The sequence below is a fragment of the Rhinolophus sinicus genome, linkage group LG01 (genome assembly GCF_036562045.2).
Source record: "Rhinolophus sinicus isolate RSC01 linkage group LG01, ASM3656204v1, whole genome shotgun sequence".
In the NCBI taxonomy this organism is placed as follows: Eukaryota; Metazoa; Chordata; class Mammalia; order Chiroptera; family Rhinolophidae; genus Rhinolophus; species Rhinolophus sinicus.
In genome coordinates this window covers 52,078,289-52,093,670 of record NC_133751.1, presented here as the reverse complement: position 1 = coordinate 52,093,670, position 15,382 = coordinate 52,078,289, and the positions used below count along the sequence as shown (strand labels likewise).

Sequence of the window (15,382 nt, the reverse complement as noted above, 5' to 3'; positions counted from 1 at the left end):
GAAAAATCAGAACTTGTTAACACCTGATATCTATGAGGAATATTTCAAAGTGCTTTCAAGAAATCTCATTAGAGCCTTACAATAAAGATTGACAATTAATGAAAACAGAATGACAATTAATATGAATGGCCCTTTGATAGATGAGGAAACAAAGTTAACAGTTGTAAAATTGGTACTGAAACCCAGGACTCTCCTCCTAGTCCAGAACTCTAACTAGGAAAGTTTGCTAAAAAAACTGAACAGAACATAAGAGAGAGAAAAAAAAAAAGAAAAAAAAAGGAAGAAAGAAAAAAGAAAACAAAACCTTAACCCCACTACTCCCATCTCCAGGGGCCCAGAGAAAGCCCTTTAATGTTTAACAGCATGCCAGTTGCTGGCAGAAGTTTTCTCATTCTAACTCCAGAATGCAAATGTGGATAAAGCCACACAAGTTAATTAGGAGGGCTGGAATTACATCAACTGTCTGTGGTAATAATTGGGTGCCTCATGGGAAATAAAACAAAATATGCCATAGAAAAAAGAAATTTCTCTGGTAAAACTAATGAAAGAAGGGAAGGATAAGAGAATGTGTGAATAGTATGAATAGGCAGATTCCTTATATTTTAGAATGGAAGTTTAACATACACTATTTAAGATGGCACATCAAGTGGAAGCATATTATTTAAACAAGTAACCACTGAAGTAACTAATAATGGTAATTATAAGCTACTTTAAAAAATTAATGATGGAGAAGTTTGAAATGAAGATTTAAAAAGTGGGTTGCTAATATAAATGGTTTATATTAGGGAGTCAATAGATAATATTCAAAAATGATAGGATTAAGAATATTATGTTAAGTTACACCTAGAATTGCCAATAGAAAAAGACAGATGATAAACCTTCTTGTTGAAAGAAAAGTATACTCAATGGAAAACAAAGGAAATACAGAAAATATAATATATTTTTAAAAATACAATAATGAAAAATGAGAACTAAGATGATAGCTGTCGTATTAATAGGTGTAAATACGTTAATCTTACCATTAAAAGAAAAGACTCCTTGGTTGGATCACAAATAAAATCCAATTATATCTATATACAAAAATACATCAAAAAACAAAGAGACTCAGAAAAATTTAAAGTTAAAAGAAAGCAAAGATATATAAAGAACACTCAAAGAAAAACATAAGTTTTTATAATATTCAACAGGCAAGACCAAAAACAAGCAAGGTATTAAAGGAAGACACTTTATAATGGAAAAGATTATAATCTAAAATAATGATTCAACATCTATAAATGTCCTTACATCAAAGGAGACAATATCAACATTCATAATTGTCATGCGAGGTCTCTGGTCCTGCTCCCTGCATTAAGAACGCAGGATATGGCGAGGCCAAAACAGAAACACCAATGGAGCCATACATAGGGGAATCATACCATTATATTCTTTCTGGCGGCTGGGTTGGAGATATAGGAAGCAGGAGCCACACGATCTGCAATCTGCTGTCCGCTTCTCTGCCAAACAACCAACCAACCCCACTTGCTAGCTGCAATCCGCCATCTGCTTTTCTGCCAACCAACCCACCAATCAACCCCTTGCTAACTTCAATCCGTGCTTGCTAGCTCAGCCATGGCAGTTATATCAGTGGCCAAAGGCTAACTGGTTACAGCTGATGGCCAACTAGTTACAGCTAATGGATGTACTACCCAAGCCAGCACCTTTCCACGTGAGGCCGAGAGCCTGCAAATTGCTCTCTGGGACTCTGTCCTCACAATAATGTAAGCCAAAAAAAGGAGAAAAAAAAAAAAAGCCCACACAGGTAATCTAAACAACACTATCAAACACCATGAACAAATTGAAATTTAAGGAAAACCAGACACAATTTTTTTTTTCAAATGCAGGTGGTACATTCATAAAGATATACTATAACTCAGTCAGTAAAACAAGTCTCAATATATTTACAAGGATTAAAATCAAAGACAGTACATGAGCTAACTCAAAATTCAGTAATATTAAAATATGTAGAAAAATTCAAAATATTTGGAAATTTGTGGATACACTTCTAAAGTATGCATGGATCAAAGAAGAAATCACAAGAAAAACTAGAAAACATTTATAACTGAATGATAATAAAAGCACAACATATCAAATCTGTGAGATGCAGTGAAGCAGTACTTAGAAGAAATTATATAGCTTTAAATGATAGTATTAGAAAAGAAGAAAGGCCTCAAATTGATGTCCCTAGGTTCCAAATTAAGAAGTTAAAAAAAAAAAAAAAGAGAGAGAGAGAAGGGGTAAGTAAACCAAAAGTAAGTAGAAGAAGGGGAAAAAATAAAGAAAGGAGCAGAAATTAACTAAATAGAAATCAGACAATTGTGAAAATTAGCAAAGTGAAAAGCCTGTTCTTGTTAAAACCAATAAAATTTTTAACTTAATCAACAACAAAAAACAGAGAGAATGCAGGTCACCAATATCAGGAAAGAAAAATATTTCACAAAATATCTTATAGACATTAAAGGGAAAATAATGGAATATTAACAACTTCATGCTTTCAAATATAAATTCAATGGGCTTAGTAAATTCCTTGAGAAATCAACCAAAATGAACACAAATCAAATAAAAAGTATGAGTAACCCAATATTTATTTTTTAAAAAATAACTTTATTATCAAAAACTATCCCACAAAGATATGTCAGGCCTAGAAGATTTTCCTTGCAAATTCTGTCATACATTCAAGGAATAGATAACACCATCCAGAAATAAAATCATTTTAGAAAATAAAAGAGGAGAGAGAACACTTTCCAACATGTTTTGAGACCAGGATAACCCAAATACCAAAACCTGACAAAGACATTACAAAAGAATGAAAAAGAACACAAAACTCTTTAATAAAATATTAGAAAACTGAATCTATAAATGTATAAAAATGCCAAAGTTTAAAGACAAGGAGAGACTTTTAAAAGCAGCAAGAGAAAATCAATTAGTTACCTTCAAGGAAGCTCCCATGAGACTGTTAGCTGATTTCTCAACAGAAAATTTGCAGGCCAGAAGGGACTGCCACAAAATATCCAAAGTGATGAAAAGCAAGGATCTATAACCAAGATTACGCTACCCAGCAAAGTTATCATTTAGACTCAAAGGATAGATAAAGAGCTTCCCAGACAAGAAAAAGCTAAAGGAGTTCATCACCACCAAACCAGTATTACAAGGAATGTTAGAGGGACTCCTTTATGATGAAAAAAAAAATCAAAATTATGAATAATAAAATGGCAATAGCTACATATCTATCAAGAATTAGTTTCATTGCAAATGGATTAAATGCTCCAATCAAAAGACGTAGGAGGGCTGAATGGATAAGAAAACAAGACCCTTACATATGCTGCCTATAAAAGACTCACTTCAGATTGAAAGACACACACAGACAGAAACTAAAGGGATGGAAAAAGATATTTCATGATAGTGAAAATGAAAACAAACAAACAAACAAAAAAAGCTGGGGTAGCAATATTTATACTAGACAAAACAGACTTTAAAACAAGGGCTATAACAAGAAACAAAGACCCAGTGATCCTACTTCAAGGTATTTATTCAATGAAACCCAATATGCTACTTCGAGGGGATGTGTGCACCCTTATGTTAACTGCAGCATTGTTTACAATGGCCAAGATGTGGAGGTAGCCTGGGCGTCTGTTAGAAGAATGGATAAAGAGGAGGTAGTACATATATACAAGGTCAGAAAATTAAGTGCATGAACTCATCATAGAAAAAGTGCTACACGCCTCATTGCTGAATGTCACTATGATCACCTTCAATGTACTCCCCATGGGAAGCTATGCACCGACTCCAGTGCCTAGTCCACCCTTCAAAGCAATTTTGGAACTCTTTTTCTGCAATGACCATCAGAGTTGTGGTTGTATTACCCTTGATGTCCTGAATGTCATGTCATCAAAATGTTTTCCTTTCAATATTTCCTTTATGTTCAGGTAAAGAAAGAAGTCATTGGGGAACAGATCAGGTGAATAGGGAGGGTGTTCCAATACACTGATTTGTTTATTGGCTAAAAATTCCCTCACAGTGTCATGTAAGCTGCTGCATTGTCGTGATACAAGAGCCATGAATTTGTGGCAAAAAGTTTAAGTCGTTTTTGTCTAACTTTTTCACACAGCCTTTTTGCACTTCCAAATAGTAAACTTGGTTAACTGTTTGTCCAAATTCATAATGAATAATCCCTCTGATATAAAAAAATGTTTAGCAACATCGTTGCAATAAGTTCACGAACTCAATTGTCATACCTACATGCAATGAAATATTGCCTGGCCATGGAAAGGAATGGGTTCTTGCCACCTTGGTGACATGAACGGACCTGGAGGGTGTTATGCTGAATGCAGTATATCAGATGGACATAATGTGATTTTGCTTACATGTGGAACCTAAGAACAAATTAACAAACAAAACAGAAACAAACTCATAGATACAGAGAACATTCTGAGGGTTGCCAGATCGTAGGGGGGTTGGGGTTGTGAGTGAGAAAAGGGGAAGGGATTAAGAAGTACAAATTAGTTGTTACAAAATAGTTATGGGGATGTAGGGTATAGCATGAGGGATATAGTCAATAATGTTGTAATAACTATGTATGGTGTCAGATGGGTACTAGATTTGTTGGGGTGATTGATATATGGGAGGGGTTGGGGGCAGGGTGAAAAAGGTGAAGGGATAAAAAAGTATGAATTAGTAGTTACAAAATAGTTATGGGGATGTAAAATAAAGCCTAGGGAATATAGTCAATAACATGGTAATAACTATGTATAGTGCCAGGTGGGGACTAGACTAGTCAGGGGGGTCACTTCTTAAATTATATAAATGTCTAACCACTATGCTTACACCTGAAATTAATATAAAATAATATTGAATGTCAACTGTAATTGATAAATTTAAAAGAGGTAGACATGGGAAGGGAAATAAGAGGTCCAAATTTCCAGGCATAAAACAAATAAGTCATGGGGATGTAATGTGCAGCATAGGGAATAGAGTCAACAACATTGTGATAGTGGGGTACAGTGTCAGACAGTTGCTGGACTTATCATAGTGATAACTACTTTAGGTATACAGATGTTGAATAACTGGTGTACTCCTGAAACATAATATTGTATTATATGTTAGTTATATTTTTAATAAAATTCTTTAGAAAAAGAGAGACTGAGGTTGATCTATATATGATCACATAATGAAGTCTCCAAGGTATATATAACTGGGTAAAATAACTTGAAGCAGGATAGTTTATGACATGTGTACCTAGTGGGTAAAATAATTTGTGATAATGTGTGTGTGTGTGTGTGTGTGTGTGTACTTACAAGTGTGTACAAACACATATATACATTTAAAGATATTTTTATTCTGTATGTATTTGTAGACTATTTATTTAAAAGAAAAAAACTGCTGACTGTCACCTATGGAGATAATTCTGGAGAACAGAAAATCTGAGTTTGAAGAAATATTTCCTGAAAACAAACATTTTCCATGTTGTTTATATGTGTTTACGATGTGTATACATTATTGGAAAACCTCACTAGTTCATAGTTAATGGACTTACTCAATTGGTCACTTCTTGTACCTAAGAAAAGAGTAAATAAAAAAAAAGTTTCTGATACGGTACGCTTTATGTAAGGAAAATCAATCACTTATTCGAGCTCTGCTTTTTTCAGTATTTTACAAAGACTTTTCAGTTTTTACTATGTGCCAGGCCCAATGCAGATGCCAAGTGCTTATAGGAAAGAAAAAAAAAGAGGAGGAGGAAGAAGAGGAGGAAGAGGAGGAGGAGGAGGAGAGGGTGGAGGAGGAGGAGGATGCAAGAGGAGGAGAAAAATGTACCTGCCTTGAAAGAACTTACAGTTCAATGGGAGGAGATCACACTCAGAGGTCGGATGAAGATTGCTATCTTTATGGCTTAGATCTAAAATGTTAGATCTAAACATCTCTTTCTGAGACCATAACAAGAACTTACTCAGTTCAGCAACCCTCCTCTGTAGACCTCACCAGGTCTCCAGGTAAATGTCAACATCTCTAAGAAGGTTGATGTCCCCTTCACTGAGTTTCCAGGGAAGAACCTAAGGAGACTTTTTTTAAGAAGAGCTATTAGCCATCATGGATTCTGCCCATTGAGTTTTACAGAATCATTTTAATTCCCAAAAGCATCACACTTTTTCCCACCTCCACTCCTTTGACTCTGCTGTTCCTTCTGCTTGGAATGTTCTTAAACTTTTGTTTTCCTTCTTTGGCTAACTCCTACACAACATCAAATGTGGGCTCAAGTGCTTCTCCAGGAAAGCCTTGCTAATTCTCTGCCACACAAATTGGTTGAGAACCTTTCCTCCATGATCCTACCTTATATTTAACTATTTGCTGGTCAGGTCCTCATATTAAAGTACAAATTTACTGAAAATGTTATCCCTGGATTATGGCAGAGAGTGAGTAGAGCTCAATAATTGCTTAATGAATTCCACTGTAGCTGCTTCCCTTTTCTCCTCTGGGTTCTCCCAGATTACAGCACTGAACTGAACTTTGTAATTGTCCTTGAATGCCCTGGCCCCACTGTACCACCTCCCCACATCTAAGACATCACACTTACTTGTCCAGTGACATACCCGGGAAGGCAAACTTGCCCAGGCTGATGCGATGCACAGCAGTCAGGGGAATGTGCTGCAGCTGCACACAGCTGAGCATGATGAAGTCATATTTGCAGATCATGAGAGTCTTGTCTGTGACCAGCAAAATCCTCTCCTTCTCATTGTTCCAGTGGTCTATCCTGGAAGAATCATCACAGAGAAGAAAAGTTGAAGGCTTGATCTTTCCAAGGTAAAGAGAATGGCATTCACTGAAACATCTCTACTAACACAGAAGATGGTGAGGTTCGATCACTCAGAAGAAAAAGGGGCTGAGAAATACCACCTCTTCTCTCTCAGTCTGTCTCCATGACCAAAGTAGGAGGGAAGGTGGAAGTTCCCAGGGAAATGTTTTATGGCCACAGAGCTCAGAGATGACTACCAATGGATCCATGTGGGAATAGCCAGTTTATGTCATGTTGGAATCAACTGATTCATGCTTCTCCATATCTTCCCAGTTCTCTAGGAAGCCTTCAGGGGGCACATCTTCCTCCAAAGACACCAGAAACACCTCTTTGTCCTAACACTATTTGCACCACAATCTTTACTCACCATGTACTAGTTTATGCCCATCTCCAAAGGTCATATTGCTAGCTGGAGATAAAATGGATACTTGAACATAGGTCCACTGATCCCCGAGCCCTCACTATTCCAAGCTCATCCTGTCATATCCTTGTGGTAGAAATAGAGTGAAATAAGTAGAGCGGGATTCTGATGATCCAAGGGCAAACTAGACACTAGATAAATGTTTACTGAATTTATTTATTTTTTTCAGACTTAAGAGCATTTCCGGGCATGCAGTGGAAAATTCTGAGAGCTAAGAATCTCTCCAACAGAGAGAACAAAAACAACGGTTTCTGGTTAAAAGAAAGTGAGTATTGTCTATAATTCCTCTTACCCACAGAACTTTTGCTGTCTGTTTACTATAGACTTTAGTACATACCACTTTGTGACTTTTATTAAAATTTTCTTAGTACATGTTTTGTCTTCCCCAAGAGACTGAAAAGATGATGTGTGACTGATTGGTCTCTGAATCCCCACTACACAGAATCAATCTAATGCAAAGATCGTATGGGCACCCCACTCCCATCCACGAACAGTGACCACGGTGGCATTCTTAAAATATGAAAGGAATTATATCACCCCTGTTCCCTTTATTAAATAGCTTCTTTTTGATCTGAGGATCAAATCCGAGTTACTTAACTAGATTACAGGTTCCTGTATGGTCTGGCCTCTGCCCAACATCATCTCTCAGAAGGCTAAGAAAACTCATTGTCCACGTCATGGCCCAAATGCCTCATCCAAAGAGGATTTCATAAATTTCTACATAAACTTGACCGCCTATTATAGTTTCTCAAAGCATCCTGATCCTTTGCCCTCTGTGGTACTTATCACTGTTTGCAAGGCGGGATTATATGTAAAATGTTAGTAATAGGTACCACAGATCAGAGTGAACACCAAAGTACAGAGGGTAGGGGGATGCCAGCAAGTACGGGCAGAGTATCATCTGTGTGTGCATCTATGTGTGTGTGTGTGTGTGTGTGTGTGTGTGTGTGTGTGTGTGTGTTATTCCATGAGGGCCGACTGTGTCTGTTAGGCTACTCATTCTACGCAATTCCTGTTAAATAGACTACGCTAGATAAATATCTGTAGAGTTAATAAATGAACGCCAATGATAATCATTTTGGAGGCCTATGGGCTGATTGAGGGTAGGGGTGGAACTTCCAGTGCTCTTACTTACTAACTCTGTAAGATCAGACATTTAACCTGTCTTTGGCTCAAGTCCCTTATTTGTAAAATAGAGATAATACTAGTACTCGTCTCATCAGTCTGGAGAGAGGAATAACAGATATGATTCTCAATCAGTGTTTTATAAATTAGCCATTATTGTCACTGGCAGGGACCTAAGTCACTAAGTAATTTTGGGTAACCCAACTATATGTCATTCCTCAGTATAATCTTAACACAGACAAACAAGACAAAGTTAGGAGTTAAATCAATGGGAGGAGGAACAGGAGACAAGAAGGAGAGAAAAAGGGAAAAGAAAGAAAGAGGAAGAAGCAGAAGAAGGAAGAAGGATGAGATCATTGACGAAGGTCCTACTATATGCCGACCATTATGTATGTATAAGTATTACGTCTCTCCACAACCCTTTGAAGAAAGGCACATCAAAAGTCACTCAGCTAATATATGCTAGTAGAGTTAGTGGTAAGTCTGAGAACTCTGGTTTTAAGCTTGTTTCTAAGGTTTCCATCCACTCCAACGACACTGTGATACTCAACTCCTACTCTAGTGAGAGACGGAGGGAATTCTTGATGATCTGTTTAACACTCTCAGTCTTAGTCAGAAAGAGAAGAGGACTCTGAAATGTCTTATCAGTAGCTACATAAATTTCTCTAAATGGATTGCATCTACTTAGCAGCAAGTTATAAGCTGCTACCTAATAAACCAGACTTGTTTTTAGTCTGGAAAAAAAAAAACACACAGTTTTTGGTTGAACGGTTTTACTGAAAATGTCAGCACTCCATAATGAGATTTATTTTACAAGGTAAAGGATTTGGGGAAAAAGAGAATTCTTTTTAGGAACAGAGTGCTCTGCTGTGACACAGACTCTGCATAATTTACATGTTAGGGAAGTCTGAATTCGTAAACATGCAGGCTTATAAATTGGGGCCATTATCTCTAGCTCTGAGGTGGTGTTTTTAGTTATTTAGACTTCGATCACACTTTTTTCCCCACAAAGTATTCATGGAGAAAACATCGAATTTCATATTCCTAATATTAATATAATTAAAGTTTGGTTGGTGATAATATCCAGAACAAATATAGGAGTAGAAATAACAATAACACATTGTGTTTGTACAGCTCTTGCAGGTTTACAAAGCCCTTGAATATCAATGCTTACATTTAATCCTCACAACTAGATGTTTTGGACTAGATGTTATCACCCTCATTTTAAAGACAAGATAACTGAGGTCCAGACTCCCTTACAATGACCTGCCCAGTGATTTACAGCTGGCAAGCAGTAGTGCAGGGACCTGAAACAGGTATCGAGAGACCAAACCTAGCCATAGTCGTGGCTTTCTCCCCAGTACCACCCGCCTCCAAAGAGAGGACCCTTCAGTATGATGTGAGCATGTAGTAAAACCCACCTCTGGAAGGAGCTGAGGTGATGACATGTATCATCGCTCCTAGCATGGTTCTCTCTGGGGACCCTCTCCTTAAAACAACTCATGACTGTCCCTTCTAGTCCTTGTCCTCATACAGGGTTTCCTGCCTCGGGGAACAACCCTCCTTCCATCTAGGTCTGCAAGCTGGAGACGTAGGACTCATTCTGGACTCATCTCTTTCCTCACCTCACATACGAAGCCCTAGATATTTTACTGCCAAAATATCTCTCAAAACTACCCACTTCTCTCCATCTTCATCGTCACCATACTGATCCAGTCTTGTCTCATCTCCTGTCTGGATTATTGCAATCACCCTCTCACTAGGTATAGGCTCCTAGTCACCTAGACCTGGTTTACCTACATCTGCTTTGGTTCCCTTTCAACCTCTTCACCGTACTGCGATGAAAAACAAGTCTTTTGAAAAAACAAGTCTGGTCTTCACCCCCCCACTCTGGCTTAAAACAAGTCAACAGTTCTCCAGCATGCTTATGAAAAATGACAACAATTTTTCACTTGGTCTAAGAGGCTATGCAGTGTTAGGCTCCACCTACTTCTACAACCTCATTACAGGCCAATTCTCTTCACTCCATTCTCCTAGATTTTCTTTCAGTTTCTTTTATTCACCATGCTCACTCTTACTAAAGGGCTTGTGAACATGCAGTTCCCTCTGCTAACAATGTTCTTCCTGATCTTTTTTACCTAGTTAACGCCTGTGGTGGTGTGCTCAATTATGATTTACTTGGGCAAGTTTTCCCAGACCTCCGTTACTTCATCTCTTCGTTCTAATATACACTTTCATGCACTTCACATTTCTCCTTCATTATACTTATCCCAGATATAATTTTACAGTTATTTCTATGATCATCTAAGTAATGTCTGTCTCCTTGCCTTACTGGGAACTCCACAAAGACAGAGTCAGTTAACATTGTGTCTTCAAGATTGTAGGTGTTCAAAAAATATTTTTGAAATGAATTAATAAAAATTGAACAATCCTTGTGCTGTGCATCCTATAACCTTGGCTCATGCTGCTTGGGGAATTTTATCCTCAGGTATACACAGTGAAATTGTTCCCCATGAAATAGCACATTTTCAAAAAATAATCAGTAACATCGGGAAAATGTCCATGCCATAATAGTGAGAAAGAACAGGATATAAAATGTTACCATCAGGGCAGCCGGATGGCTCAGTTGGTTAGAGTGCAAGCTCTTAACAACAAGGCAGCCGGTTCGATTCCCACATGGGCCAGTGAACTGCATCCTTCACAACTGGATTGAAAACAACGGCTTGAGCTTGGAGCTGAGCCACCGGTCGGTGGGTGGCCGGTTGGTTCAGTGGTTGGAGCAAGGTGCTCATAACACCAAGATCACCGGTTTGATTCCTACATGGACCAGTGGGAAGCAATGGCTTGAGCCTGGAGCTGAGCCCCCAGTGGGTGGCCGGTTGGCTTAGTGGTTAGAGCATGGTACTCATAATACCAAGGTCGCCAGTTCGAGTCCCACATGGGCCAGTGAGTGGTGCAACAATGACTTGATTTGGAGCTGAGCTGTGCCCCCCGACAACTAGATTGAAAAACAATGACTTGACATCCTGGAAAAACACACTGTTTCCCAATATTCCCCAATTTAAAAAAAAGAAAATGTTACCATCATGTCCAATTTTGTAACAACAAATACTACTACATAGATAAAAACATTAACACATTGTTTCTGAGTGGTGGGATTTCAAGTGACTTTTATTTCTTTTCAAGCTCTTATTAGCCAGAGTTTATTTATTTATTTTTACAATAACCATATCCCACTTTATTGATAAAAGACATTTAAAAAATATAATAAATTTTACCCATCCTTCAAATTCCCATTTTAAATGTTATCTGTTTCATGGAGCCTTACCCTCACTGCCCTCACCCCCAAGTGGATGTTATTTTTCTTTTCCTTTAAATACACACACGCCTTTATCAGTACCTCAGTTGTGGCTCTAGTCAAAATATTCTCTGTATTACAGTGATTTCTGGGCTTGTCCTATCATTCCTCCAACATTTGATGTAGAGACAGTGCCTTAGTGCTGAGTCCCCTCACTGCGCTCAGTACAGAGCCAGAGAGCGAGCTGGGTCTTAGCAAGTGAGTAGAGCATGGAATAAAAAACTAGAACCATAAGATTCATTCCCTCAGTTGTGAAAACCTGTCTCTCTTGGCAAAGGATTTGCCACATCTCCTCTCACCACCACTGGTCCTCATTTTAGAGTCATTTCCCTATTTGATAGGGAAGGGACCTGTTTCCCCCAATGTTTGAGGGAACCTAGGAGTTCCGTGAGATTTTCAGTTTCCTGGGATGACTACAGTTTCACCAGCAGAGGGCAACAGCGAACTAACAATGACAGGCAGTATTTGCCTGAACAAGTTTCCAGAACCCCCACCCAGTTACTCAAACCATCCCAGATGCCTTCCCAGTGGCCTTAGCCCTATCTATGTCTAACAATACTTTCAGTTGCTGTATTAAGGCTATGTCAAATCAGTTTGTGGTTTTGAAATTATTTTCCTCCCAAAAGATTTTTCTTTATCATCACACACACACACACACACACACACACACACACACACACTCGCACACACACACCACACACACACACACACACACACACACACACACACACACACGCCACTCAGAAGATATCTTTCCTGATACTGAATAGAGTAACTACCTGATTTATAAATCAACCTTCCTTTGTATGCTCCTCCAGCTCTTAGCATAGCCCAGCCCTTGAAAGAGGAAGACAGTGTCTTGGCTAGCCAGGATTCGGCAACCTGGGAGAAAAACACTGAATCATTCATTCCACACATATTCCCTGAGTGCCCTCTGGGTTCCAGACCCTGAAGAGAATCCAATTTGGGTTTGCTCTTCAAACACAAACAGATGAAAAATGCATGGCGTTGAAGTAAAGCAATTTCCCTCCCCCTGAGTTAAGTGAAGAGTTACAAAACCTTTAGCTAAATAAGCCAAATGCAACCCTTTCAATCATTTGGTTACTCTTCCCTGGACCTCTCCACGTTGTTTAAAATAGGGGACCCTCCAAGTAAACACAGTATTCTAATAAAAACCCGATGTTCACAAATCTTCCTTGTTCCCAGGTCCCCTGACTTGACTTCCTGTGGTTTATTTTTTTCTTCCTAGGTAGTAGGCCAAGCAGCCAGTATGTACCAGATTCCATGCTAGCTACAGAGGATACTGAGAAGAACATTCTGCTCTTAAGGGATACACAGTTCTCTAAGATGTGAGGTAAAATCATGTAGGGAAGAGTTAATGTGGCACCCAAAAGTGAGATGAAACTTGGTAATGGTAGCACAAGACCCCAGATTCAGGTCTCGAAATCCCCAGTCCATTGCTCACAGGGTTTAAGAAAAGGAACGTCCAGCATTTATTTGATGCCCTTGAAGAAGCTGCTCATCAGTACTTCATTTCCTGCTATTTGGTGAACAACTCACTGTTGGAAAAACAAAAATTGCAAAGTACAAATGATTCTTTGGAATGTTCACACACACAAAAAAGGTCTCAGGAGTATTTATTCATTTCTTCAACACTTCTTTAATGTGTACCAACATAGGACAGAGTGTCCCCATAAAACATAGAGAGGATGAATTTGGAAATATCCATTTATATATCCAGAGAGACTTTTTTTTTTTCCTGAGTAGGAGAAGTCCTATCATGGAGTTTCATATTGTTCCCGTTGATAGCAGGAAAAATAAAAATAAAAAACGTCAATTTTTTCCCTTGGAAAACAAAGGGGTTTGTGAGTTCTAATAAAAAATAATAAAAACTATAAACAATCAGTTTTAGTTGGGAAATTATACACATATAATTATATACATATATGTGTATATACACATATGTGTGTGTATATATATATATACATGTATATGTACACACATATATATGTATGTGTGTGTGCCAGGTATAAAACTTCTGAGATCTACATGCACATATGAATAATTCTACCATACATTTTTTCTTTAGATTATAATAAGAAAAGCCTTCATTTATTGGGTTTTTATCTGAATCAGGTACTGTGCCTGATGCTATATACCTGTGACCTCTTTTAATCCTCACCAAACAATACAAGTGAGGAAAGTGAGGCTCAGGGAAGCATTATGGATTGAATGTGACCACCATTTCAAATTCATATGTTAAATCCCTAAGACCCAATGTGATGGTTGTAAGATGTGGGGCCTTTGAGAGGTATTTAGGTTTAAATGAGATCATGAGGGGAACTCTGTGATGGAATTAGTGCCCTTGTACAAAGAGGAAGAGAGACCAGAGCTTCCTCTCTCCAGGATGTGAGGACACAGTAAAAAGGCAAGCCAGGAAGAGAGCCCCATCAGAAACTGAATCTGTAGGCACCTTGATCTTGGACTTCCCAGCCTCCAGAACTGTGAGAGAATAAACATGTTGTTTAAGCCACCAAGTCTATGGTACTTTGTTATAACAGCCCCAGCTGACTGATACAAGAGGTAACTTGTTCTAATGTTCTAAGTAATAGCCAGGATTCATCCAAGATAAATTTCACTTTAAACCTTTGTGTTTTCTATTTTACAAACCACCTTCCATTAGGAAGTTCATGAAATTTCTCTGTTTAATCAATAAATATTGCTGAGTGTCTATTCTATATTAAAAACATTATATAGGTGCTCAGACTATAAAGTCCTCTACAATTGCCCCTGTCTTTAAGAAGCTTATAATCTAATGTGGGAGGAGACAATTAAATCAAGTGTTATGGTATAGAGTGATAAGTAATAAGACGGAAATTTGTACGCAGTGCAATGGAAGTCATGATTAATGGCTAACATTTATTTAATGCTTACTTCATATGAGCTCTAAGTTGCTTCATATGGATTAGTTCATTCATGCTCATAGCAATCTTTTGATGAAGGTACTGTCATTATACTCACTTCACAGATGAGGAACTGAAACATAAAAAGGTTAAATAACTCGTCCAAAGTCATATAGTCAAATTCTGGAACTAGAATTCAAACTAAGGGAGAATATCCCCTGAGCCCTGGCTTTTAATTAAATACTTTGCTCTACTGAAAGGCATCTTGAACCACCTAGGAAGTCAGATAAGGCTCTAGGTAAAGTGTGTTGAAAGTTTTGAAGGGTGAACTGGAGATAGGTTGATGCAGAAGGCAGAGTAATTAATTGTAGATAGAGGGAACGGCATATGCAAACATGTATAGCAACATGCACAGGATGGCTTGTTAGATGACACGTGTGTGCGTAGTACGTACGTAAAAATCATGGAAATACAATTACCCCTAGAAAGGAGGGTAGCACCCATGAAGATCTGATTCAGGATGGCTGAGATGGGATCCAAGGCATCAATCTCCTCTTAAAAGCTATCCACATGCAGACCAAGGTTTTGAAAGACCAGGACATTTCCAGGAGCTGACCTTAAAAGTTTGAGTCATACCTAGGAGATTTTAGCCACTCAGGTGGGCCCTCTGTGAATTTAGACCCAAACAATTTATAGGTGGCACTGGGAGATTTCTGGATTTAGCCAACATTTCAGAATGAAATGCCTCAGAG

The 15,382-nt window shown here is 38.2% G+C and overlaps 1 protein-coding gene across 2 annotated transcripts in view; it reads right to left on the bottom strand.

Moving 5' to 3' along the window:
• TPRG1 (tumor protein p63 regulated 1) overlaps positions 1–15,382 on the bottom strand; it is a 157,376-nt gene that overhangs the window by 63,023 nt on the left and 78,971 nt on the right. For both annotated transcript variants that reach the window (XM_074337140.1, XM_019743142.2), the window contains exon 4: positions 6,605–6,781. In XM_074337140.1, coding sequence (XP_074193241.1) covers positions 6,605–6,781 — 177 coding nt within the window. The remainder of the gene's footprint in view (positions 1–6,604; positions 6,782–15,382) is intronic.